This window comes from Petaurus breviceps, unplaced genomic scaffold (genome assembly GCF_028583685.1).
Source record: "Petaurus breviceps papuanus isolate PSGF00001 unplaced genomic scaffold, PetGlider_PUasm1.0 90977, whole genome shotgun sequence".
Lineage (NCBI taxonomy): Eukaryota > Metazoa > Chordata > Mammalia > Diprotodontia > Petauridae > Petaurus > Petaurus breviceps.
The window spans coordinates 46,124,331-46,146,801 of NW_027187391.1; the positions used below are offsets into that span (position 1 = coordinate 46,124,331).

General features: G+C 41.0%; 1 protein-coding gene across 1 annotated transcript; it reads right to left on the minus strand.

Annotated features, from left to right (window-relative positions):
* Window positions 1-797: 797 nt before the first annotated feature.
* Window positions 798-14,538, minus strand: MTRES1 (mitochondrial transcription rescue factor 1). The gene is made up of 4 exons (XM_069077113.1): window positions 14,435-14,538; window positions 7,631-8,097; window positions 6,020-6,092; window positions 798-1,380 (listed from the first exon to the last, which is right to left on the minus strand). Exons 2-4 carry the CDS (start codon window positions 8,092-8,094, stop codon window positions 1,201-1,203), a joined length of 717 nt encoding a protein of 238 aa, XP_068933214.1. The 5' UTR covers window positions 8,095-8,097; window positions 14,435-14,538; the 3' UTR covers window positions 798-1,200.
* Between the last annotated feature and the right edge of the window lie 7,933 nt (window positions 14,539-22,471).

Below are 22,471 nucleotides of genomic sequence, written 5' to 3' on the forward strand. Positions count from 1 at the left end.
AGGGAAGGTTTTGGGGGGACTGGGAGGGAGGTGAGAAAATCTGAGAATGGATCCAAGTTCACAAGTATTTCATAAATAATTCATGATGACTTGGTAAAAATTAAACTAACCATTCATAAAATAAAATGAAAAATTTCCTTGGCAACACTGCAGAGGACATTTCTTATGAGTTCCTGAGAGTTTATTTAACCTTTTAATAAAAACTGATTTTCTATAATCTCCTTTCTGTGACCTGTTTTAAAATAAACCAGTACTGGTAGAAGACTTCAGGGTCACAGGCCCTTGCACCATATGCTTTGATTTAGGTTTAGCAAGTCTTTTGTATTACTAGGAAGCCCTTTTACTTGGAACTTCCCAATCCCCTTTGAAAATTGAAGATGAGAAGGCCCTAAAAGTTATAGTATTGTTGACATTGCCTGTCCTTAATCAAACCAACAAAAACCTTTCTGTTTCTGGTGCTAGCCAAAAAAACCTTCCAGGGGACTCCTAAACCATTTTATTTGGGGTCATGTTCAAACCTTGTCTGGTTGGTCACATCCTACCCCTGCTGCCCAAGGGTATGGAGATAAAAGAGTTGAAAGAAGGAAGGCCTTCATGGATGTGGGTCATCTGAGCCAGAACAACCCTTACCAACACTTCTACCAGAGTTATCTGGATGGAGAGAAGTCTTGCCTGCACTTCGCTTTGCTAGAGGAAGTTAGCCTCAGAGAGGCATTTAGGCTAAGTATAAATGATAAATGATATATATATATATATATATATATATATATGATAAGAATAAAACTGAAATAAAAACATTAAGAATGACAAAGCCAGTTTTATTTTACAACATAGTCATGAGGTAGTTAAGTTGGGAAAACAGGCAAATCATTAAAAAAGCTCTCTGGACTTAATTCTCTTACTGCACATCTTAATGCTGGGTGAAATGACCTGGAAACCAAATTATTCATTTCCATGCCCAGGAAAAAAGTCAAACCAAGCACAAACCAAGTCATTAAGAGAAACTTGCTGAAGCCCAGCACGAGGCATGTATGGAGATGTGCTTATCCCCATTTTCACAAAATGGTCCAGTAGATTCCAGAACCGAGGAAATTTTATTTTAATAAAAATGTCCCTTTTCAGAAAGGCTCCCTTTGCCCCATTTCCCCACTAGATGAAAACTTCTTGAGTTTCTGGATTCTTGCTACCATAGGAATCTGGCTACTTAGAAATGCTCTTCTTGGGCAATATGATTTTTTTCCACCGGCGTAAAAGTACTCGGTACTTTTCAGACTCAGTTTTCTCTTCTGACACTTTTTTCAGGACAATTCGCATAGCTGTCTCTGTTTCTGATTCTTTGTCCTCTCCAGTGATAAGATCCAGTGTATCACCCACTTTAACCTAAAAATTTAAAAGTGACCATTATGACATTTTGGAAAATAGAGACTAGCTTATAAAACACTCCATTTGAATTTGCTTTGTTTTTCACAAGCTAGAGATTCAGCTGGTACTGACAATAGAGCACAGTGACCACCTTCCTAGAATGCAGGGTGGGACTCAGTACACACAGAAAGCCTGGTTTCTCTTCTAAGGCTGCTTGCCACTAGTCCTTTGTTCAGGCTCAAAGAACCTGTTGCTTGTTGAGTTCTTGACAAGTCTTTGGGGATGACACCACCACCATGCTGGCATGTTCCAAAGGGCTCACCTCTGAGGTAAAGACTCACATACAAGTTTGCACTAGCCATGAGCACAGGGAAGCACTTTGCAAGTCAATGGGGTGCTATGATAAGCTATTTCTACACCACTGTGACTACATATGCTGCAAAGGAAAGTTAGGGTTCAACATTTTTTTGTTGGTTTCAAATTAGGTCTGTTTATCTTTCTGCCAAATAACCTTGGTGTACAGGCTTTCAATCTAGTTGCTATACAACCCAAAGTCATTCATCCTATCAGAGGCTGAGTATTTTCTTGGAGAAATGGAAGCAGACAACATGTCCACAGGTAGTCCTAGTAAGAAAGGAGTCAAAAGTTTTCCCTCAAAATATCAGACTGTATAGGAACAGACTCCAGGAGATGCAGGGAGGGAAAGAATTAAATTTAGAATTAGAGGATCTGGGTTCAAATCCTGGCTCTTCTACTTACTAACTGTGAGGTTGGTTAAGTACCTTAGTTTCCTCCTATATAAAATGACTAGTATGCACAGACACTTAAAAGGCTAGTTAACTTACTGTGCCCTACAGGTCAGAAATAAGAAATACAATTCAAGTGTCTTATTTTTACCTTCTTTTCTACAAATGTGTACAATTAGCTCTAAATTTCCTTTAGGACAGGAAAACCTGAATTCAAATCCTGCCTCAAAAACTTATTGGCTGTTTGACTATGTGCTAATCACTTAACATATATGGACCTCAATTTCCTCATCTGTAAAATGAGAGTGAACTCAATTACCTCTAAGGTCCCACCTTCCACAAGAAGGCTTTTTCAGTCTTCCTTAATCTTATTACCCTCTTTCTCTCTGAAACTACCCTCGTTTTATTTCCACATACACACACGTGTGTGCATATACATACATATGTGCAGGTGTGCACACATGCGCGCACACACGCATGCACAGACACATACAGAGCTGTCTACTTGTTGACTCCGTCATCAGCTTGTGAGAGTTCCTTGAGAGCAGGACCTGGTCTTTTTGCCTTCCTTGGTATCCCCTTAGCACAATACAGTAGGCCCTCAATAAGTGCTAACTGACTGGTGTGACTTCCAGCTCTGACAGAATAAAAAGTACCACACTGAGATTCATCCATGAACCACCTTACCCAAATGCCATCTCCAGTGGGGGCATCAAAGGCCCTATGCTTCAAATGAAAAACTGGTGAATCAGTGCAACTTGGTCGAGTAGCCAGTACATGTATGATGTCCATGAAACAGAAGATTTGAAAACTTATCAATTTAGTCACCCCATACTGAAAAGAAGCTTTACATGTTCTCCAGGAACTATCCCTATCCTGAGAGTCCTAGCTTCCCCTCACCTCTCCCCCCCCCCCCCAACTAGAGCAGGGAACAAGTGAGTTGAACCAATTTTAAGGAATTATAAACCCAGTCACAGTTTCCTTATTATTGTTACTCAATGTCCTACTTTCTGGGGGGAAAGGAGAAGAAGTGCATGAAGGCAATAGGACAATATCTATTCTGTTCCATGAGGAAAAAATAATAAGTTATTGCACTTATGTAGCACTTTGTAAGGTTTAAATAATGCTTTCCTTGCAAGAACCCTGGCTTTACTTACTCACAATCTAGGAGTCACCTCTGAGGTGGGCAGGAGAAGTAGAATTACCCTCATTTTACTTTTTATATTTTTAAAATTTTTTTTTGCTTTTTTTGGAGGGGGGAGGGCAGGGCAATTGTGGTTAAGTGTCTTGCCCAAGGTCACACAGCTAGTAAGTTTTAAGTGTCCGAGGCCGAATTTGAACTCAGGTCCTCCGACTCCAGGGCCAGTGCTCTAGTCACTGCACCACCTAACTGCCCCTACCCTCATTTTACATCAGAGGAAAGGTTTAGGTCACAGCTAATAAGCATCAGAGCTCAGATGTGACCCCCTGGCTTGAGTCTAAGGCCAGTACCACATTATACTCTCATGCACCCCAGGCTGGATTCTCCTGTGACTTCAATTCAGGGGAAGGGAGGACAATGTCTCTGATGCTTTTCTGATTTCTTGTGTATTCTCATAATAATAAATGCTTATTTGAGGGACCTAAAGGAAACAGGGGCAGATGGAGTTGAGAGGGCACTGCTATACAAAGTTATCCTATATTGTGTACAAAGGTACTAGCTCCACAGATCAACACTTGAAAAGCACTTCATTTTCAGCACATTGAAAAGTTTTTGCTGGCTCTGCTATGCTAGGGCATAGATGTAATAGTGAACAAGGCATTAGCCAGGAAAGGTACCTAGGCAGGGGCAACCTCCTAGGGCATCCAAATGATAATTCTTTGTTCCCTGTTCACCCTATTGTGGGGTCCAGGGAGGAAAACCAGGCTTGATATCTATACAAAGCAGAGTTGGCTTGGATCAGTGGTTCTAACCATCTACATTTCAAATCTCCACTTAGTTACACTGTTACTATGACTACCAGATTTCCTAGTAACAAGGCAGGCCAGCCTCTCAGGCAGCAGAATGTTAATACTGGCCCCATCCTCCACTGACCCCCAGGAGAAATCTGGAAAGCAGTGAGACAACATAAAACTGAAGATGGGCTGGTGAAGAAGCAATTAGGCAGTGGCTAACAATACATCATAGCAGAGAGAAAAAAGGCATAGTGTTGGGAATGAAGAGATGGCCAGGCCAGCGTGGGGTAGGGTGGGTAGGGGGTGTGTGCGCAATCATTTTTTACTCTGGGAACATTGTATACAGAATAATACAATAGTTATTACAACTGAGAAAATTGCTGGACTATGTTCAAGGAAAAAAAGCAAAGATACAAAATGCTTGGCCCAATTTCAGGATGAATGACCAATCTGCTAAAGTTTTTGCAATTCATATCTACAGTGACTGACATGAGGTCTCCATTGTAAAAACCATAAAGATCAAGGAGGAAGAGTTCATTTGGCTGAGGACATAGGCTATGAAACTAAGAGGAAGAGGGAAGAAATAAAGAGGCTTTCCTCATATCTTCTATTTTTAGTTGGGAGAGCTTCTAGAATAACATCCCCTAAACAAGGAACATCCCCATGGAGTGCCCCAGAATTACTAAGACATTGCTCTCAGAAGCCAGTCTGCCATGAATCATTCTGAAACGGAAAGGGAGCTTACGATGGAAAATAAAAAGTACTCCTTAGCTCTTTTTCCCAGAATTACTGGGGTCCCTACTAAATTCTTACCTGGAAAAATGATTCTGGCTTTTAAAGGAAGCTTCTACAGTAACAGGTGCCCTCTGAAATTCACATGCTTACAGCTTATGCAAAGTAGTTCCTTTAGGGCACTGAAAGCATTAGTTATACATGTTTCACACCATAGGAAAAAAATGCATAATTCTAAAATATCCATTAAACATGTTTAATTTTTTTAAAGTTTTCAATTCAATAATGCTAACAAAATCCAGTGTTTCTTTACTATCCTTCACCTACCCCACACTCTCTTCCATTTTCTCTCCTCTCTTTCTGAACCTGGGGTCCTTAACCATTTCTGTTATGAACCCCTTTAGCAGTCAATCTGGTGAAGCTGACAGAGCCCTTCTTACAATAAAGGTTTCTAGTAAATAAAATAAAATACATAGAATTACAAGGGAAAATAATTAGCATACAGTTACCAAAATTTAAGAAGAAAACACATTTTCAAACGCCAGGTTAAGAATCCTCCATCCTAACCATACCTCCTGCTCCTCCAAGGTCCATCTCAAGTCTCATTTCTTCCTGAATCCTTAGGAACTTTAGTCTATAGGGATGTCTTTTTCTAAATTCTCAAAACTCCTACAGCACTCAAACCCAGTACTGGCACTGCCTTGTGCTGTTCTAATGATTGCGAGTTCATGGAGAGCAAAGGCCTTGTCACACGCTTATTTTCTATTTCCTATAGGGCCTAGTACTGGGCTAGCAGGGAACACTTGTTTGAGTGACTACTGACTAAACAGAACACTATCTCATTAATATGAAGCCAAAGAAACCCTTGAATGAAAACCATCTCCACTGCTATTTGGGGTGTGTTACTGTGGAAGAAGCAAAAAAACTCAAGGCTCCAGTCAAAGGATCAGGGGTTTAGTCAATTGATCTCCCTGGTTTCTGACTTTGACTACTAACAGTACAGAAAAAAGACATGAATCATCAAAATGACAGCTGAGACTACTGAAGAATAAAACTGTTTAATATGGTCTTCATCTCTCATTCCCACCAAAATTTTCTAAGGGCCACTGGCTCTGGCTACCCTTTGAGCACTCATGTTCCTACCAGGGGAATGAACAGATTTGGGATGAGGGAAGAAGAGGCATCAGAGGATTGGTAGTTTCTCTAATAGTATTTCAATGTCAATTTAAGTTTAAACAACTCACCGTTCTGCTTTTCTTCCATAATTTTTCTCCATTCAGTCTGAGTTCACCTTTATAGAATGCATCTTCTATTTTACTTAGGGGAAAAAAAGAGAGAGTGATGCTCTAGGGTAGTACTGTATTTAAAATGGTCAGCAGACCTGCTGGAGAAAGCCTACTAGTAACAGTGAACTAATGACTGGGCGAACTGATTGTCCATATTGAAAGCAATGGGGCATCAAGGGTTAATCCCATGTGTTTCTAAAACGATGACACCAAAGGCCATTTCCGAATCAGTGAATTGATGTACAGATGTCACACTGACCTTGTGTTGAAAACTAGTACTCTAACAAGCCCAATATGGACACATATTGAGGTTACTATCTAGGGCTGGAGTCTATGTGGTATCCTGCCACCTGGGAACTTGTCTGCAAAGTTAATGTGCCCTTGATTATCAACCTTATCGACTAAGAGCAGCCCAAATTGGTGGGATCCTCCTAAAAAGAGTTATTATATTCTTTATCACATTTTTTTTTGCTCTAGGAAATCAGAAGCAGTTATGTACAATGAGTGCCATCTATAAACCCCACAGCTGTACTGCAATTAAACAGCTGCTAAATAGGCATTTCCCATGTTTATTGTATCGTACTGAAATTTATGTCAGCAACTGGATTAAAAGAAAAAACACAAAAAAATTAGTTCATTTTCACCTTGGCTTTTAAAAGAAAATTTAAGACCATCAAACAATAAACAAGGGGTTGTTTCTTTTTTTCTTTTGTTACTGATTTTACTGTTCTCTGTGATTCGATTCCTGTGGTAGAGAGAGAAGTCACCTTAACAGGACCATCAGATTTTAGAATGGAGAATATAGGGATCATTCTGACTGGCCAGAGGACAATCAGGTCACTATGTACTGATGGGAGTCACTGGCATTGATTGCTTGAAACTCCAATACATTCTGCATCCAGATACAAGGTGAAGATGCATCAAGGTACTGAAAAACTGAACAAGACTCCTATAAACACATAGGATGTCTGGCAAGCTGCACACTTGAATAAACAAAGGAATAAAGTGACAGAGAAAAGTGATGTCCAATAAACTCAATCATGGAGAGTAAAACACTTTATAGTTATCAGCCTCAAGAGAATTTTCACTCTTTTTATAGCTAGTCAAGCAAAAGGTACAGAAAAACATTAATGACTCCCTAAAAGGAGTTTAAAAAACCGATCTGTGTGACTATAACCATCCTATGTCTTACCTTTCCCCATGAATCCAAAAGTAGCCAAAGACTAAAATTAACTTTTTTTTTTTCCCATTTGTAGTATAAATAATATGGCAAAGTGGAAAGAGCTTTGGTCTAAGAGGCAGAAGACCTAAGTTCTGGTCTCAGCTCTCCCAAAAACTAACTGTGGGATGTCAAGTCACTAAACTAATGTTTCTAAACCTTGATTTTTCTACCTATAAAATTAGGATTCATCTTTCAACTTTCCAGCTCTGAAATTCTACAATTCTATACTATTAGTCACGCAGGGTGGGCACATGAATATTTGTAAAGCATCATCTGATATATACATCAATTGATATAAAAAACTAAGTAGCTAATGGGGAGTACAATCATATACCTTCCAAACTTACTTTCTTGCAAGATCCAGACCTGTTTTCAAGATGACATCATACCGAAAAGAGGGGACGACCTTCTCCAGATCCTTATAGTCTTTTACTACATTGGGGTCATCTTGAAATTCATCTTCCTGCTCACTCATCTCTCCCCGATCTTCATCAGAGTCATCATCATCTTCATCTACTTTCTGCAAAGCCTTTTTACTGGTCTTTTTAGACCCTGTGTTGCTTTTGAGTCTTATGGAAAAGAATGAAATGCATTCTGGGGATATTAAAAGCCCTGGGAGTTTGACAGAGGAAATGCCATAGAAGAATAGCATTCTATAGTTTGATGGGTTTAACTGATAACTAGAAGAATTTATATACTGACTCCAAGAAGTACAGGGTTTATGTGCAAGAGATGTCCCCCAGAGTCCAATCCAGGCATTTGGTTTTCTTAAAGCACGGATAGGTAATCTGAGACTAGTCATAGCATACATCACCTGAAATAGACAGACATTAAATCAGATACATTTTCCAAGTGTGGCATTATTGAAGTTGCATAACAAAAATTCATGATACAGATTTGCCATCTCCTCTTCTTAGGTCGAATTTAATTCTTTCCTACAGCTAGAAGATATGATTCAAGTGAGTGGGCATGCTCCATACACTCAGAGTAATTAAGCCATTTATTCATACACAGCCTTGGTTCTACTTCTGGAAGAGAATTAGCTTTGGGAATAGTGGTCAAGCATGTTGCTGGGCACAATTATTGGTAATAATTTCCTAATAATTTTTTTAAATTGGAAAATTATGTAGAGAAAATTTTTAGGATAATTCTTCTATAACTAGTATTCTTGATTATGTAATGAGATGTGACAACATGGATTTGGAAAATTCAAAGAAAATTCTCAACCTTCCCTCATGTTTCAACCACCTTCCTGACCCCAACCCAAACAGTTAACTAGCCAAATTGAGATCTGAATTTCACTTCCTCCTCTTCCCATAGCAGTTTTCTTATATTGTCCTATCTGATAAAAAGTGGGTGATAAGGATGAACAGAAGGAACTTTTGGCTCTGAATAGGTCACCACAGGCAAGGTCCCTTCTCCAACCCATAGCAGAAAAATTGACAAGCCAGGAAACAAAGACAAGGGACTGAGGGAGGGCAATATCAATAACATAAAAATTTTCATATACCACCAAAGTGAGCCAAAGAATAATCAATTAACCACCACTGCCAGTTAGTAGAAACTATCTTCTTAGAGAATATATTGACAGGCTTCCTAATGTGTGCAAAACTGGTTTTAGAAACTGATTCCATAACCATAAAACACAAACGCCTTCTAGATGGCCAACAAGTGAGTCTGGAAAAAGTACTCATAAAGTGATTGACAACAACCATCCACAAGTCTCATCCACAAGTCTCATGCAGTTAGAAGCTACCATGACATGCCGCCAGCCTCCATCTGCTGCCACTTGAGCCTTGTTTTTTGCTGGTTTGATGAGACCCAAAAACACTAACACAACCTCTGTCCTAGTGCTTTCAGGGCCCCCCAGTCTATATCTGCAACTCATGTAAGAAATAAAGCATGCCCAAATTAGGGGGTACTTTTACAGAATAGCTCTAATTTAAAATACTTCCAAGACAATACTTCCTTTGATGTAAACAGTTTATCAGGTGGTGAAAGCCACACATTGTCATATGGCTAACCCAACTACAGGCCACAGATTCTCTCAGTCACTTAGTCATCCTGATAAAGAATACTCCTAGAAATTACTTTTCATCCCATCCTGTCCCATTTGGCAGAAGATGGGTCATAACTATTAACAAAAGGAATGCTCATTTCAGAGTAGGTTACCAGAGAAGGCCAGGGAAAATCTGGATCAATAACAGTGAAGAATAGTTACAGCTGGCCTTATACAGGGCTTTAAGGTTTTCAAAGCCCTTTAGATGTATTTAATTTGATCCTCACAACTCCATGAGGTAAATGCTATCATTATCCCTATTTTAAAAGTAGGAAACTAAAGTTGAGAGAAAAGCATCACAGTGATTAAGTATCTGAGGCAGGATTTGAACTCAGGTCTTCCTATCCATTGGTCTTCACTATGCCATCTAGCTGCTTCCAGTGAATCTATATGTGACAATAATAGGATTTAATTGAAATTTATATAATATTTAACTTAAGATTTGCAAGGTATCAAAACACTAGCAACCCAGAAAGATAGGATCTATTTTATTTATCACTTTGAGTTTGGTTTCTTGACTGAGACTTATGATCTCCAGTATAGGAACCCCTTCTGGTTTCCTTTACCAATACAATTGAGACTTTCTCTGCAACTTGTAGTTTTAAAGAGTTGCCCAGGAAACTCAGAGATTAGGTGACTTGGGCCAGTTGGGTAACTGGGGCACTCAGAGGTTAGGTGACTTACCCAGTCAGATAGCTAACATGTTATCGCTAAGACTTGAACCCAAGGACTGCCAATTAAGATACTAGCTCTTCATTCATTATGCCATGATTTTTAGCACGTTGAAAATCTACTTCCTCTCCCTCCCTAAATCCCCAAGTAACCAAGACCTGATTACTGAATCTCTTCCTTTTACACTCTCTAACACCCTGAAGTACTTCAAAAGTTAAGGAAAGAACTATCTGCAACTCAGGAGACAGGAAATATTGCTTACCTTGGATGAGGGGAAAGGGTAGTGACTCTGGAGTCAAATACTATCTCTGATCCTTACCTCTGTGACCTTGGTGACTTAACCTCCTTGAGACTCACTTTCCTCATCTATAAAATGAAGGGGTTGGATTAGATGGGGTCAGAGATCTCTTTCGTATGATGGTCTTCTATTGAGCCTATTCAGGCTCAAGCCCTTCTACTACCATCAATAATAATAAATTTAATAATAGTATCTATATAGCATTTCAAGATTTACAAAGCACTTCACAAATATTTTCACTTAATCTTCACAACAACTTTGGATGGTAGACACTATTATTACCCCTATTTTACAGATGAGGAAAATGAGGCAGAGACTTGCCCATGGTCATAACAGCTGTTTTGTGTAGCTAAGGCCCTAAACGTGGCAGTATCAGCTCAAAATTACAATCGCTAGGCATCAACTAGATGCATTTGTGGGAAGCCTACCCAGTGAGGATTAAGCTCTGGGTTTTTATCACTTTTGTTAATGCACTTCATCAAATTACTTTTTGCTTTCTGGCATTCATGTAAAAGGACTTTTAAGAGCCTGACTAAGGGACACAGGACCAGAGATTTAAAGCTAAAAGATATCTTAGAGATCAACTAGTCCAAACCCTTCATTTTACAGATGAGTAAACTGAGAGACCCAGAAGTATCAAATGACTTACACAAGGTCACTCAGGTGGAACTACAATTAAAACCTAGGACCCCAGAGCCCAAACCAGAGCTTTTTCCACTTCACAACAAAGACAATCAGATGCATCATTGGTGCTCAGGTTAGAGGTTGGGGCTGGACCTATGAGATTTGGAGGCCCACTCAGTTCAGCCAACATTTATGAAATGACTACGCAAAATGCTAGGAATAGAAATGCATAATCTTATGGAAATCACTTGCACTCTCTTGCTCAGTCTCATCTAAAAAAACCAGTGAGTTGGTCTAGAGGATCTCTAGAGCTCCTCCTAGCTCTAATCCCTGTGATCCTATGTTCTATGCCAACTAAGCTTTCAAAGATGTGAGGTCAAAAGACCTGAATTCAAATTGAATATCTATAATTCTGCTAGGTGAGATTTTGAGTAAGTCACTTAGCTCCTTAGGACCTCCACTTAAAGTAGATAATTCTAGGCTTATATAAATGGATAAGGAAAAGGGCCTTAGGGAACCAAGATGGTTGAAAAGAAGAAATTTCATACCTCCTTCAACCAGAGCTCAAGCTTTGGCCTTTTTATCATTTATAGCATGAATCGACAGACCCTGCTCAGTGTTTGGAAGGCTCTGAAGGAAAGTATGGGAGAGAAGAGGTATTAGACCGCCTACTAAACTGAGGTCTACAGAACTGTTGTGCTGACCTCATTGTTGTATGCCTGTGAAACTTGGACTGTCTACCAGCACCATGCCAGGAAACTGAATCACTTCCATTTGAATTGTCTTAGGAAGATTCTGAAGATCACCTGGCAGGATAAGGTACCAGACACTGAGGTCCTTACTCAAACTAAACTGCAAGCATTCAAAATCTGCTTCAGAGAGTGCAACTCCACTGGGCTGGTCATGTTCAAATGCAAAACGTATGCTTGCCAAAAAGACTGTTTCATGGAGAACTCACACAGGGCAAGAGTTCACATGGTGGTCAGAAGAAGTGATACAAAGACACTCTCAAAGTCTCTCTCAAGAACTCTGGAACTTATTGTGTGACATGGGAAACAATGGGACAGGAGCACTCAGCATGGCGTGCCCACATCAGAGAAGGTGCCGTGCTCTATGAGCAAAGCAGAATGGAAACAGCTCAAAGGAAATGCAGGATGCGCAACTTTAGAGTATCCACCCCAAATATTCACACAGACTCTTTGTGCCTGACCTGTGGTAGATATCGCTCTGATCAGCCACAGTTGGACACACTGAAACTTGACTTTAGCATAGTAATGTCATTTTGGTCCTCTTTGAGAGCAAAGGCCAACAACCTCATATCATTTACTTAATCCCACGGTAAATCTTTCTTTTTGCATGCACAATTCCTACCTAGCTCTTCCCAAATTACTCCAGCCTAAAGAGATCACAAAATCATAAAACTATTGGCCAGAAATCCTAAAGGTCTTCCTTTTCCAGATTGATTTTGTTGTTGTTGTTGTTTTTTAACTAAGTAAAGAGGCCATTCACTGCCTCCTTTCTTAATCACTGAATTGGGCACTGTCTTGGTCAAACTGACACCTGTTAAAAAGATCAAGGTCTCCCACTGTATCCACAGCTATCTCCAGTCAGTCGTGATCTATATTTCACCACTAGACCCAGATGGCTCCTGAGGAGAAAGTAAAGCTGGTGACTCTGCATAGCCCTTTATCACTTAAATCCAATTGACTTGTATGTCATGGCATCACTTCCCTGATGTCACAGTCCTCTTTGAGAATGAAGGACAAACAAAACTAGCACCGGAAAAGACCTAAGAAACCATCTGGTTCAACCTTGTAATTTCAGAGGAAAGAACAAACTTAAGTAAAATAAATGATTTGTCCAAGTTTACACAGGTAGCAAATGTTACAGATGCAATTTGAATCCAGATCCTTTGACTCTAGAGACAATGCTATTCTGAAGGTCAGAGTTCCACCACCAGGGACCCCTAGAGGTATCTGTCTCAGAGCTCTCAAAATTGGTACCATACCACAAACCACTCCTCTATTGTACATTATCTCCTTTAATGGTTCTGTGTGTTCTAAAATCCTTAAAGGCTAAGGCTAAACCCAACGAAGTTCTGTACCCACACTGGGGGGTAGAGGAGGGAAAGTAAGAGAGGAAGGAGGCTAGCAAACGACATCTCAGTCAATCCCTATTGACTCCCACTGTTAGGAGTTCTTAAACTCATTTTGTGTCATGAATCCTTTAGGCAGTCTGGTGAAAACTATGGACCCCTTCTCAGCAAAATGTTTTTAATGTATAAAATACATGAGATCACAAAGGAAGCAAACTGTATTGAAATACAGTCTTTAGCCACGAAGGCTTCAATCATAAAGAATCTAACAGCAGGTCTAATAACTACAGTAATTTTGAAGTAGTGACGAGTATAAACAATATTTTGAGATAGCTCCAATTATGTGTTTTGAAAACCTCTGATTTCTACTGGTGACAATGTCACAGGAACTGCTAATACTACTACAGTGGTTTGTTGCCTACATTCATAATGGAAGGAAACAGCTAAATATCAGTTAGAGGATAGTGAAAACAAAGATATAATTTTTTTCCCATCTAATTTCAGACTCCATGAAATCTATCTACAGGACACCATGGATACCAAATTAACAACTCCTATTCTAAGTCAAGGGAGTCTTCTATTCACTCAGCTCCACACCCACTCCTGAGGAAAAACCTGTGGAGTTACAGAGGGAACTGGGCTCCTCAGAACTCTCACACTTACACAGCAGACTCGGGGTTTACAAAGTGATTGTACATAGATCTTCATACAACCTTCACAAAATCCCTGAACAATAAGGTCGGGGCTATCTATCATCGTCCCCATTTTGCGGGTGGGCAAACTGAGGAGGCAGGGTAAGGGACTTGTCCAGGGGTCACGAAGTCTCTAAGAGCCTTCCCTTCTCCACGTCCTCAGTGCGGCAGGAGTTAGCATTTTTCATGGTGCTTTAAGGTATGCTAAGAGCGTCTGGGCCACACACAACCAACCCCGGGAGATAGGGGTTATGACCATTCTCCCTTTTACAGAGCAGGAAACTGAGGCCGGGTGAAAAGTGATTTGCCCAGAACCACAAGGCCGTTAAGGCGTCTAGAGGACATGGTGGGGCGGGGTCTTTCAGACTCGGGGCCCAGCGCGGGCGCCCCCCGCTCCCCTCCCCCAGGGGCCCGAAACTCCTCCCTAGGTCCCCTCCCCGCTCGGCGCCCGCAGAGCGCGGCCACGGGGCCCGGAGCCTACTCCCCAAGGTCATGAGCAAAGGGAAACCTGACGCTCAGGTTTCCAGAGCAGAGATGCCCTTCCCCCTTGCTTTGGGGCTGGCCCCCCTCCCCTACGCTCCCCACGCGGCCCCCACACCCATGTGCACAAGCCCCCAAGCACACGCGACTTGTCCGCGGGCTCTCGGGGCCGCCCAGGCTCCGGCCCAGCAGGCTTGGGCCGGGCAGGGGGCGTCCGGTGGGGCGGGTTACCTCAGTGCGTGAAGGGGGCGGGGACCCCTCGACAGCAGCCCTAGCCCGGCCTGACAGCCCCTTCCCCTTCCACCCCAGCGCCGGCGCAGAGCAGCGAGGAGAGCGGAGAGCTGAGAGAGAGCGGCCCTGAATTGCCACGGAGCGGGGACTGTGGAGCAGCGACCCCTGCTGGAGGTGCGGGCTCGGAGGACTAGCCCCGGAGCGACTCGCCCCCGCCCCCGGCCCAGGCCACGCCCCCGAACCAGCCGCGCCCGGCCCCGGCCCTCCCGGGCTTCCATCTCGCCCCGATTCTCCCTCTGCCTTCCTGTTTTCTCCCTCCTTCTTCCCTACTGCCCTTCTTTTGTCTCCTTCCTTCTTTCCACCACTTCTTCCCTTCTTCTGCCTGCTTGTTCTCTCCCCACTTCCCTCCCCGATTCTTCCCTTCTGCCTCCCTTTTCTCTCCTTCCTCCTTCCCTTCCTCCACTTCTAACTTTCTTCTTTCTGCCTCTTTTCTCTCCCTTCTTCCTCCCTTTCTCCTTCTCCTTCTCCTCCTTCCTTTCACGCCTCCCCACCTCCCTGTCTTCCTCTCTTCCTTTCTCATTTCTTTCGCCTTCCCTTTTCTTCCTCCCTCTTTTCTTCCCCTCCACTCTTCCCTTCCCCTTTCTTCCTTTTCTCCCCCTCCCTAGCTCCTTTGTTTCTCCCTTCTTCTTGGCCTCTTCTTTACTCATTCTCTTCTTTTCTTCAGTCAACCAGTCAATAAACATTAAGTGCCTACTATGTTCCGGACACTCTTCTAAACAAAAAGAAGCAAAAGACAGCCCCTGCCCTTAAAGAGTTTACAATTGAATAGGAAAGACTACATGCAAATACATACTGAGCCAACTCTAGGTAGGATAAATAGGAAATAATTAGAAAGAAGGTAAGCCCTAAAATTAAGAGGACTTAGAGAAAACTTCCTGTACAAGGTGGGATTTTAGATGGGACTTTTCTTTTCCTCCCTCTCCTTCCTCTTTCTTTTTCTCTCCCTTGATTACCCTCTTACTCGTATGTCTCCCTTTTTCCTCTCTCCCGTTCCTTCCTGCTTTTCTTTTCCCTTCTCCCTCCTGCACCTCTCTTTATCTCCTCCTACCTTCTTTTTCTCTCCCTCCTTCCTGGCTCTTTTTCTACTTATTCCCTTACCTTTGTCACTCTTTTGCTCCCTGCGCTTCCGTCGGCTTTCCCTTACTCTTCCTCTTTCCCCTTTTCTTTTCTCTACTTCTCCTTCCCCTCCTACTCCTCTTGCCTCTGCCTCTTCTTCCTTCCTGCTTCTATCTTTTATCCTGCTTTCTTCACCCTTTCTGCCTTCCTTTCCTCTCCTTCTTACTCTCCTTCCCCTTTCTTCTGCTTTATCTTTGAACTTCTTCCTAGCACTCCTCCAACTTTACCTTTTTCACCTCTTACTTCTATGGTTGCTGTTTTTGCTCTGTTAATTCCTGGGTCCCTAGAAATGGAAAATTCTCCAGGGTCTGGTCCGGAAGAGGAGTAAGAATAATCAGTGACCTGCCAAGATGATCTTTCAACAGGCATGGGCAGGGGGAATCAGTACATGAAGCTTAGGGGATTCTTCCTCCAGAAAGTGGTACCCTTTCACTTTGCAAAGTTTTTATGACATCCCTGTCAATTAAAAAAAAAATGACCTCACAATAAATGGTTATCAGTTGTCTTCTAATTATTTTAAGGGATGTCAATATGAAGTAGACTTGTTCTGCTCCAGTGCTTAGCATGTAGTAGACTCTTAATAAATGTTGATTGATTGGCCTCAGTGCAAGAACTGTGGTTAGAAGTTGCAAAGAGGAAAATTTAGGCTTGATATCAAGAAAAACTTCCTAACAACTAGAACTGTCCAAGATTGGAATGATGATTTCCCCCTACTTGGAGGTCATCAGGCAGAGCCTTTGGTTATATCAGAGCATAACAATTTTTCCCAGTATGTTTATAATGGAGATTCTTTTTGTATGTGGGTTATCCCACATGGCCAGTGGTGTCCATTCCTACTCTAAAATTCTTTGATTCATTCATCTAATGTGTCAGCTAATTTATCAAAGTACCACAAGGAACATAAGGCATTACAACTTATAAGATCTCATCTAGCTACAGTTATTGTTGATTATTGTTGTTGGTGCTGTTTTGTTTTTTTAAGGATAAGGGATCCTTTCCCTGGTCAGTAGAAGCAGCCCTTTTGTACAGTAGGCTATGACATCTTATGGGAGGAAAGAGAAGAAAGGTCCAACCACTCTATCAGCTTGCTGTCATGTAGGATCTGGTGACAAAAGTCTAGCACTCTATGAAAATAGGACTTTGGACTACAAATTGTTGAAATCTAGCCTTTTAACCAAGGTTCAATAACATTTAACCAGGAACTGAAGAAAGAAATTCAAGAAAACTATCTGGCCCATAATGTTTTATTAATTTTCATGTGGCTGGTCCTGTGGAAACAAGCTAGGTTAAGTTCAGGAAACAGTATCATTATTCCCCTATGTTTGGATACATGTTCCTTGGTTCTTTTTATGTCTGCAATTCCACCTTGAGGATTTGCACTGCCCTCATGCTTTCCTTCCTGTATCCAGTAACAGCAACTTATAAAATTTGTATCAGTAACCGTATACTGTATTTAAAACTGGAAGATAATACAAAAGATATATATCATGTCACTCCATTTTAGCTAGATTATTTTAAAAGAATGTGCCATATGTCAGTGATTACCCATACACTGTGCACTTTTTGTGTGTTATATATTCTTTTGCCTTTTCTATTAAAGTATTTAAAAATATTAATAGGATACAATACAATAGAATAATAAATTTTGAGGCAGTGGGGTATTGGCATACCAGTTATATGACCCTGAGCAAATCACTTAACTTCTTAGTGTACTGGGCAGCTCTTTAAGACTAAGTTGCAAAGTTGGTGCCAGTTAGGGGCAGGCATAATGCCAGCAGCCTGTTAGTTTGATGTTGGGACAAAGTAAGACACTCAGGAGGTTTGCAGTGCCCTTAAACATCAAGGGTATACAATAAGGATACAATGACACCTTAGCCTCTCCACACAGAAGTACATCTGGTCGTCAGGGTATGGTCATTCATATGGTCTTCATATAGCCAACAAGTCAGAGGGGTACTGAATTTACATAGTTGTGACTTTTTATGGTTGTAGTTGACCAAGAAATTTCAAGGAGTCAGGGGCCAGTTAGATTCCAGGAACAGCTCTGATATCTTTTAGAGAAACCTAATCCCTATAGCAGGGAAATGAAGAAACCCTAGTCCTAATGCAGTGTCCATTTGCAACAACCCATCAAATCAACAGCCATTTTTTCCACTGCTTATTATGTGCCAGGCACTGTGCTAGGTTCTGGTGAGCCTAAAGAAGAAAGGCAAAAAAGGCCTTGCCCAAAGGAGTTTGTTTTATTGGGGGAGTTTTCTATACTAGTGAAATCACAGGTCTGGACTAAAATAAAATGTGCATATTATTTTTATGGAGCATAGTCAAAATAGCTTATTATTGACTATATAAAATAAAAATGATAACTGGTCTTTAAAAAAAATCCTATTAGATCTTAGCTAACATTCTGTAGGGCTTCCATATTCCTAAGTCACTTTCCTAACAAAAATCCTCTAAGATACAAGTGTTGCTAGTCCCATTTTACAGATGAGAAAATGGGCACAGAAAGGACAAATGATTTGCCCAAGGTCACAAACCAGTGTCAAAATTAGGACTCAAAATCTGTCTCCTGATACCATGTCCAGTTCATTTCCCCCCCTCCTTTTTTTTGGAGGGGGAAGGCAGGGCATTTGGGGCTAAGTAACTTGCCCAGGGTCACATGGCTAGCAAATGTCAAGTGTCTGAGGTGGGATTTGAACTCAGGTCCTCCTGACTCCAGGGCTGGTGCTCTATTCACTGCACCACTTAGCTGCCCCTGTCCAGTTCATTTTCTATGGCATTATATTGTTTCTCATATTTTTTTGTAATTTATTACTATATACATATACACAGCTGTGTATGTTTTTTTTTTTAATCTTTTTTTGTCTCTATTAATTTGTTTACTTTTAGTTTACAAGATTCGGTTCCATAATCTCTTGAGTTTCAAATTTTCTCCCCCTCTCTCTCCCTCCCCCCCCATGGCAGCACGCAATCAAGTATAGGATCTGCAAATACTTCTACATTAGACATTAGTCAGGTTATAAAGAAGGATTGTAACATAAGGAATGAACAATGGGAAAGAGGAAACAAAACCAAACAAGAAAAAGAAAGAGAGCAGGCAATTTGCTTCAACCTGCATTCAAACTCTGTTCTTTCTAGTTCTTTCTCTGAATGTAGACATCTCTCTCCATCATGAGTCTTTTGGAAGAATCCAGTACTATCAAAGCTGGTCGGCACATATGCGTTATGTCTGTAATTGTGTACAAATTTCTCTTGGTTCTGCTCTTCTCACTCAGGATCAATTCATATAAGCCTCTCCAGGTAACTATGAAGTCCATCTGCTCCTCATTTCTTATAGCACAATAGTATTCCATTACATTCATATACCACAAATTGTTTAGCCATTCCCCAATTGATGGGCATCCCCTTAATTTCCAATTCTTTGCCACCACAAAAAGAGTTGCTATAAATATTTTTGTATATATGGGTCTTCCTCCCACTTCTATGATCTATTTGGGATACAACTCTAGAAGTGGTATTACTGGGTCAAAGGGTATGAAATTATTTATAGCCTTTTGGGCATAATTCCAGATTGCTCTCCAGAATGGTTGAATCAGTTCACAACTCCAACAATGCATTAGTGTTCCAATTTTTCCCCATCCTCTCCAGCATTTGTCATTTTCCTGTTTTGTCATCTTAGCCAATCTGACTGGTGAGATGTGGTACTTCAGAGTTGTTTTGATTTGCATTTCTCTAATAAATAGTGATTTAGAGCATTTTTTCATATGCTTATAGATATCTTTAATTTCCTCCTCTGAAAACTGCCTCTTCATATCCTTTTACCATTTAACAATTGGGGAATGACTTGTATTCTTTAGATTTGACTCATTTCTCTGTATATTTTAGAAATGAGGCCTTTATCAGAGACACTGGTTGTAAAAATTCTTTCCCAATTTTCCACTTTCCTCTTAATCTTGGTTACGTTGGCTTTGTTTGTACAGAAACTTTTCAATTTGATGTGATCAAAATTATCCATGCTCTCTAGTTCTTGTTTGGTCATAAAGTCTTCCCCTCTCCATAAATCTGACAGGTAAACTATTCCTCGCTTTCCCAGATTGCTTACAGTATCAGCCTTTATACCTAGACCATGCACCCATTTAGACTGTGTATGTTTTGGGTTTTTTTTTTTAGATTTTTCTTTTCACTTTTGCCCAAGGTCACGTGGCTAGATTTGTGTTAAATGTCTGAGGCCGAATTTGAACTCAGGTCTTTCTGATGCCAGGGCCGGTGCTCTATTCACTTTGTCACCTAGCTGCCCCATGTGTATGTTTTTTTTTACAATAAATTTGTATCACTTTTTTCCCCAAAGATAACTATTGATAATATTAATTCCTGTAGTATAGGCGAACTATGTATATGAGCTAAAAGTCAAATTAAAAAATGAAAACTACCAGTTACCACCAAAAAAAAAACAAAGAAAAACTATATTCAGATACTGTAGTAAGAGTAAAATATACCATGGAAATTATGTCCCATGTTATTCACTCTCTTTTTTCTAGATCAGGGGTTCTTATCCTAGAATCCTAATCTGAGATAGATTTCAGGAGGTCCATGAACTTGAATGGAGGAAAAAAAAATATTTTCACTAACCTGTAAATGAAATTTAGTATTTCCTTCAATTTTTAAAAATATGATTCTGAGGAGGGGTCCATAGGTTTCACCAGACTGCCAAAAGGGCCATGACACAAAAAAGGGGAAGAATCTCTGTTGTAGATGTCATGACTTCTCTCTCACTGAGGTGGGGTAAGAGAAAGGAGGAGAGAGAAGAGAAGAGTGGGAGGGAGAAAGCACTGTAATTTGACCACAGACCTTGAAGCAATCTAAAGTTAGTTTAATATATAAATAAGAGTAGTGATTTTAAAAAATGGACCTAGATTTCCAGAGATGATTCCTCTCACAGAATTACATAGAAAGAGAAACTAATCCTTAATTAGTGCTTTCACACTTCAGGGATTCATGAGTTTGGTGAGGATGCTCCCTCCCACCAACATAGGTCACAACCTGTTCATAGTGTAGCAGATGGTCTTTATGAAGGACCACACTGGTGATGCACAATTTAGATTTTAATAAGGCTGGTCCTCAGATGACTAACATATAGTCCATTACTAGTGGGTACCTTTCCAGTCTTGGTAGGGCTTGCCAGAGCATGAGAACCACATCTTACCCCACCCATGATGAGACGTTAAAGTAGAACTTTTGTATATTAATTTACAGATTATAGAGATGCTTGGCAAGATGCTTTGGAGATAGAAAGAAAAATATTTTGAAGACATAAAACTTGCTAAAAATAAAGTATAGTTGTTAGACCTTGTAATGTAATGCCAAGGAAAGGCAACTTCCCAAGGTTCAAAATACCAGCATAGGTGCTCTCCATTTTATTCAGTGACAAATTAAGAACAAGGAAGATCAAAACATGACATCATTCAAAATACAGCATTTACTAAGTGTGATTAAATAATCTCCAAGTACTACCCCACCCCAGGACCTTCCATTCATTCAATCAATTACAAAGTCCCTGTTCTAAATACTACTCCACCCCTAGGCTGTACCTTCATTTAGTCCATCACAAAGCCCCTCTTCTCAAATGGAGATTAGTTTCCAATCATAAGTAAAGTACATTCATTTGTTCAACAACACAAGAACACAAAAAGGTCAAAAGTTCCCCACCCCTGGATCACAATTGAATCTACCCCAGAGTTACAACAAGTTTAAGCACAGCACTTAATACCCAAATGGAGGTCTTTTCTTCATCTTGACAGAGGCAAGTTCTCAGCAATCTTTGTTCCTGGGGAGACAAAGCTTAGCAAGGCCACAAGATACATTACCAGTCTCTTCATTAATTCATTCTCTGTCTGCAGAACAGTCCTAGAACCCCTGAAAACATTAGCAAAACCCTCTCCCAGGATTTCTGTAAACATACAACAAGAAAATAGCTTCTTCAGGGCTTCTGAACCAACAGAAAGGTTCCCAGACCCCTGCAACAACAGCACTGTCCTTCACCAGTGGACAGTATTCACTCTCTGTCTGCAGGACAGTCTCAGGAGCTCTTAACCAACAGCCAGGTTCCAGCACTTCTTCAACAACAGGACTGTCTTTCACCAGTGGACAAATCTGGCAAAACAACATCAAAACAGACAAAGTACCAGCAAAACAGCCATGTCTCCTCAGTCCTTGGCAGCTCCGGGGGCATGTCTCAAAAGTCCAGGGCAATTCAAAGTGGCCCTCAGCAATCCTCTCAGTCTCTCTCTGCCTCCACGAGGGTGCTGGTGGGGTACCTGGGGTCTAGGTCAATTTGTGAAACCAACTTGTGAAACCAGTCTGTGAAATTGTAACTGCAATTTGTATTGTAAAATTGTTATCTGTAAAATTCCTTTCCCAACCTCCGACTCTGCCCCTTCCCCCTATCCTCACTAGGCCTAGGCAACACCTTGGGACTCCTTTGTTCTTACTTAATCCCTCATGTCTCCTCTGGTCTGGCCCAAATCTTATCTAAACTATCTATGCATTGAGGTCCCTTCCCTCCGGTCAGCCCAGGCAATGGCAGCCTTACCCTTTAAAAGTAAAAGCATGTACCCCTCTCACTCGAAGGTCCCCTAAAGGACTCTTGCCCGCTGTAATGGCGTATTAATAAACTTTCTCAACTCTAACTCCAAGCAAGGCTGAGCTGAATTCTTTCCAGACGCCCTGTAGATCCTATCGGGATCCCGTTCACCCCATCAGTGCTGCTTCCAAAAAGTTCTTCTGCCTCTCTCTTGTCTCTCCAAATCTACATCACCAGTTCCTCCCAGTTCGTGTCTCTCTTTTCAAGTCAACAAGTCCATCCCA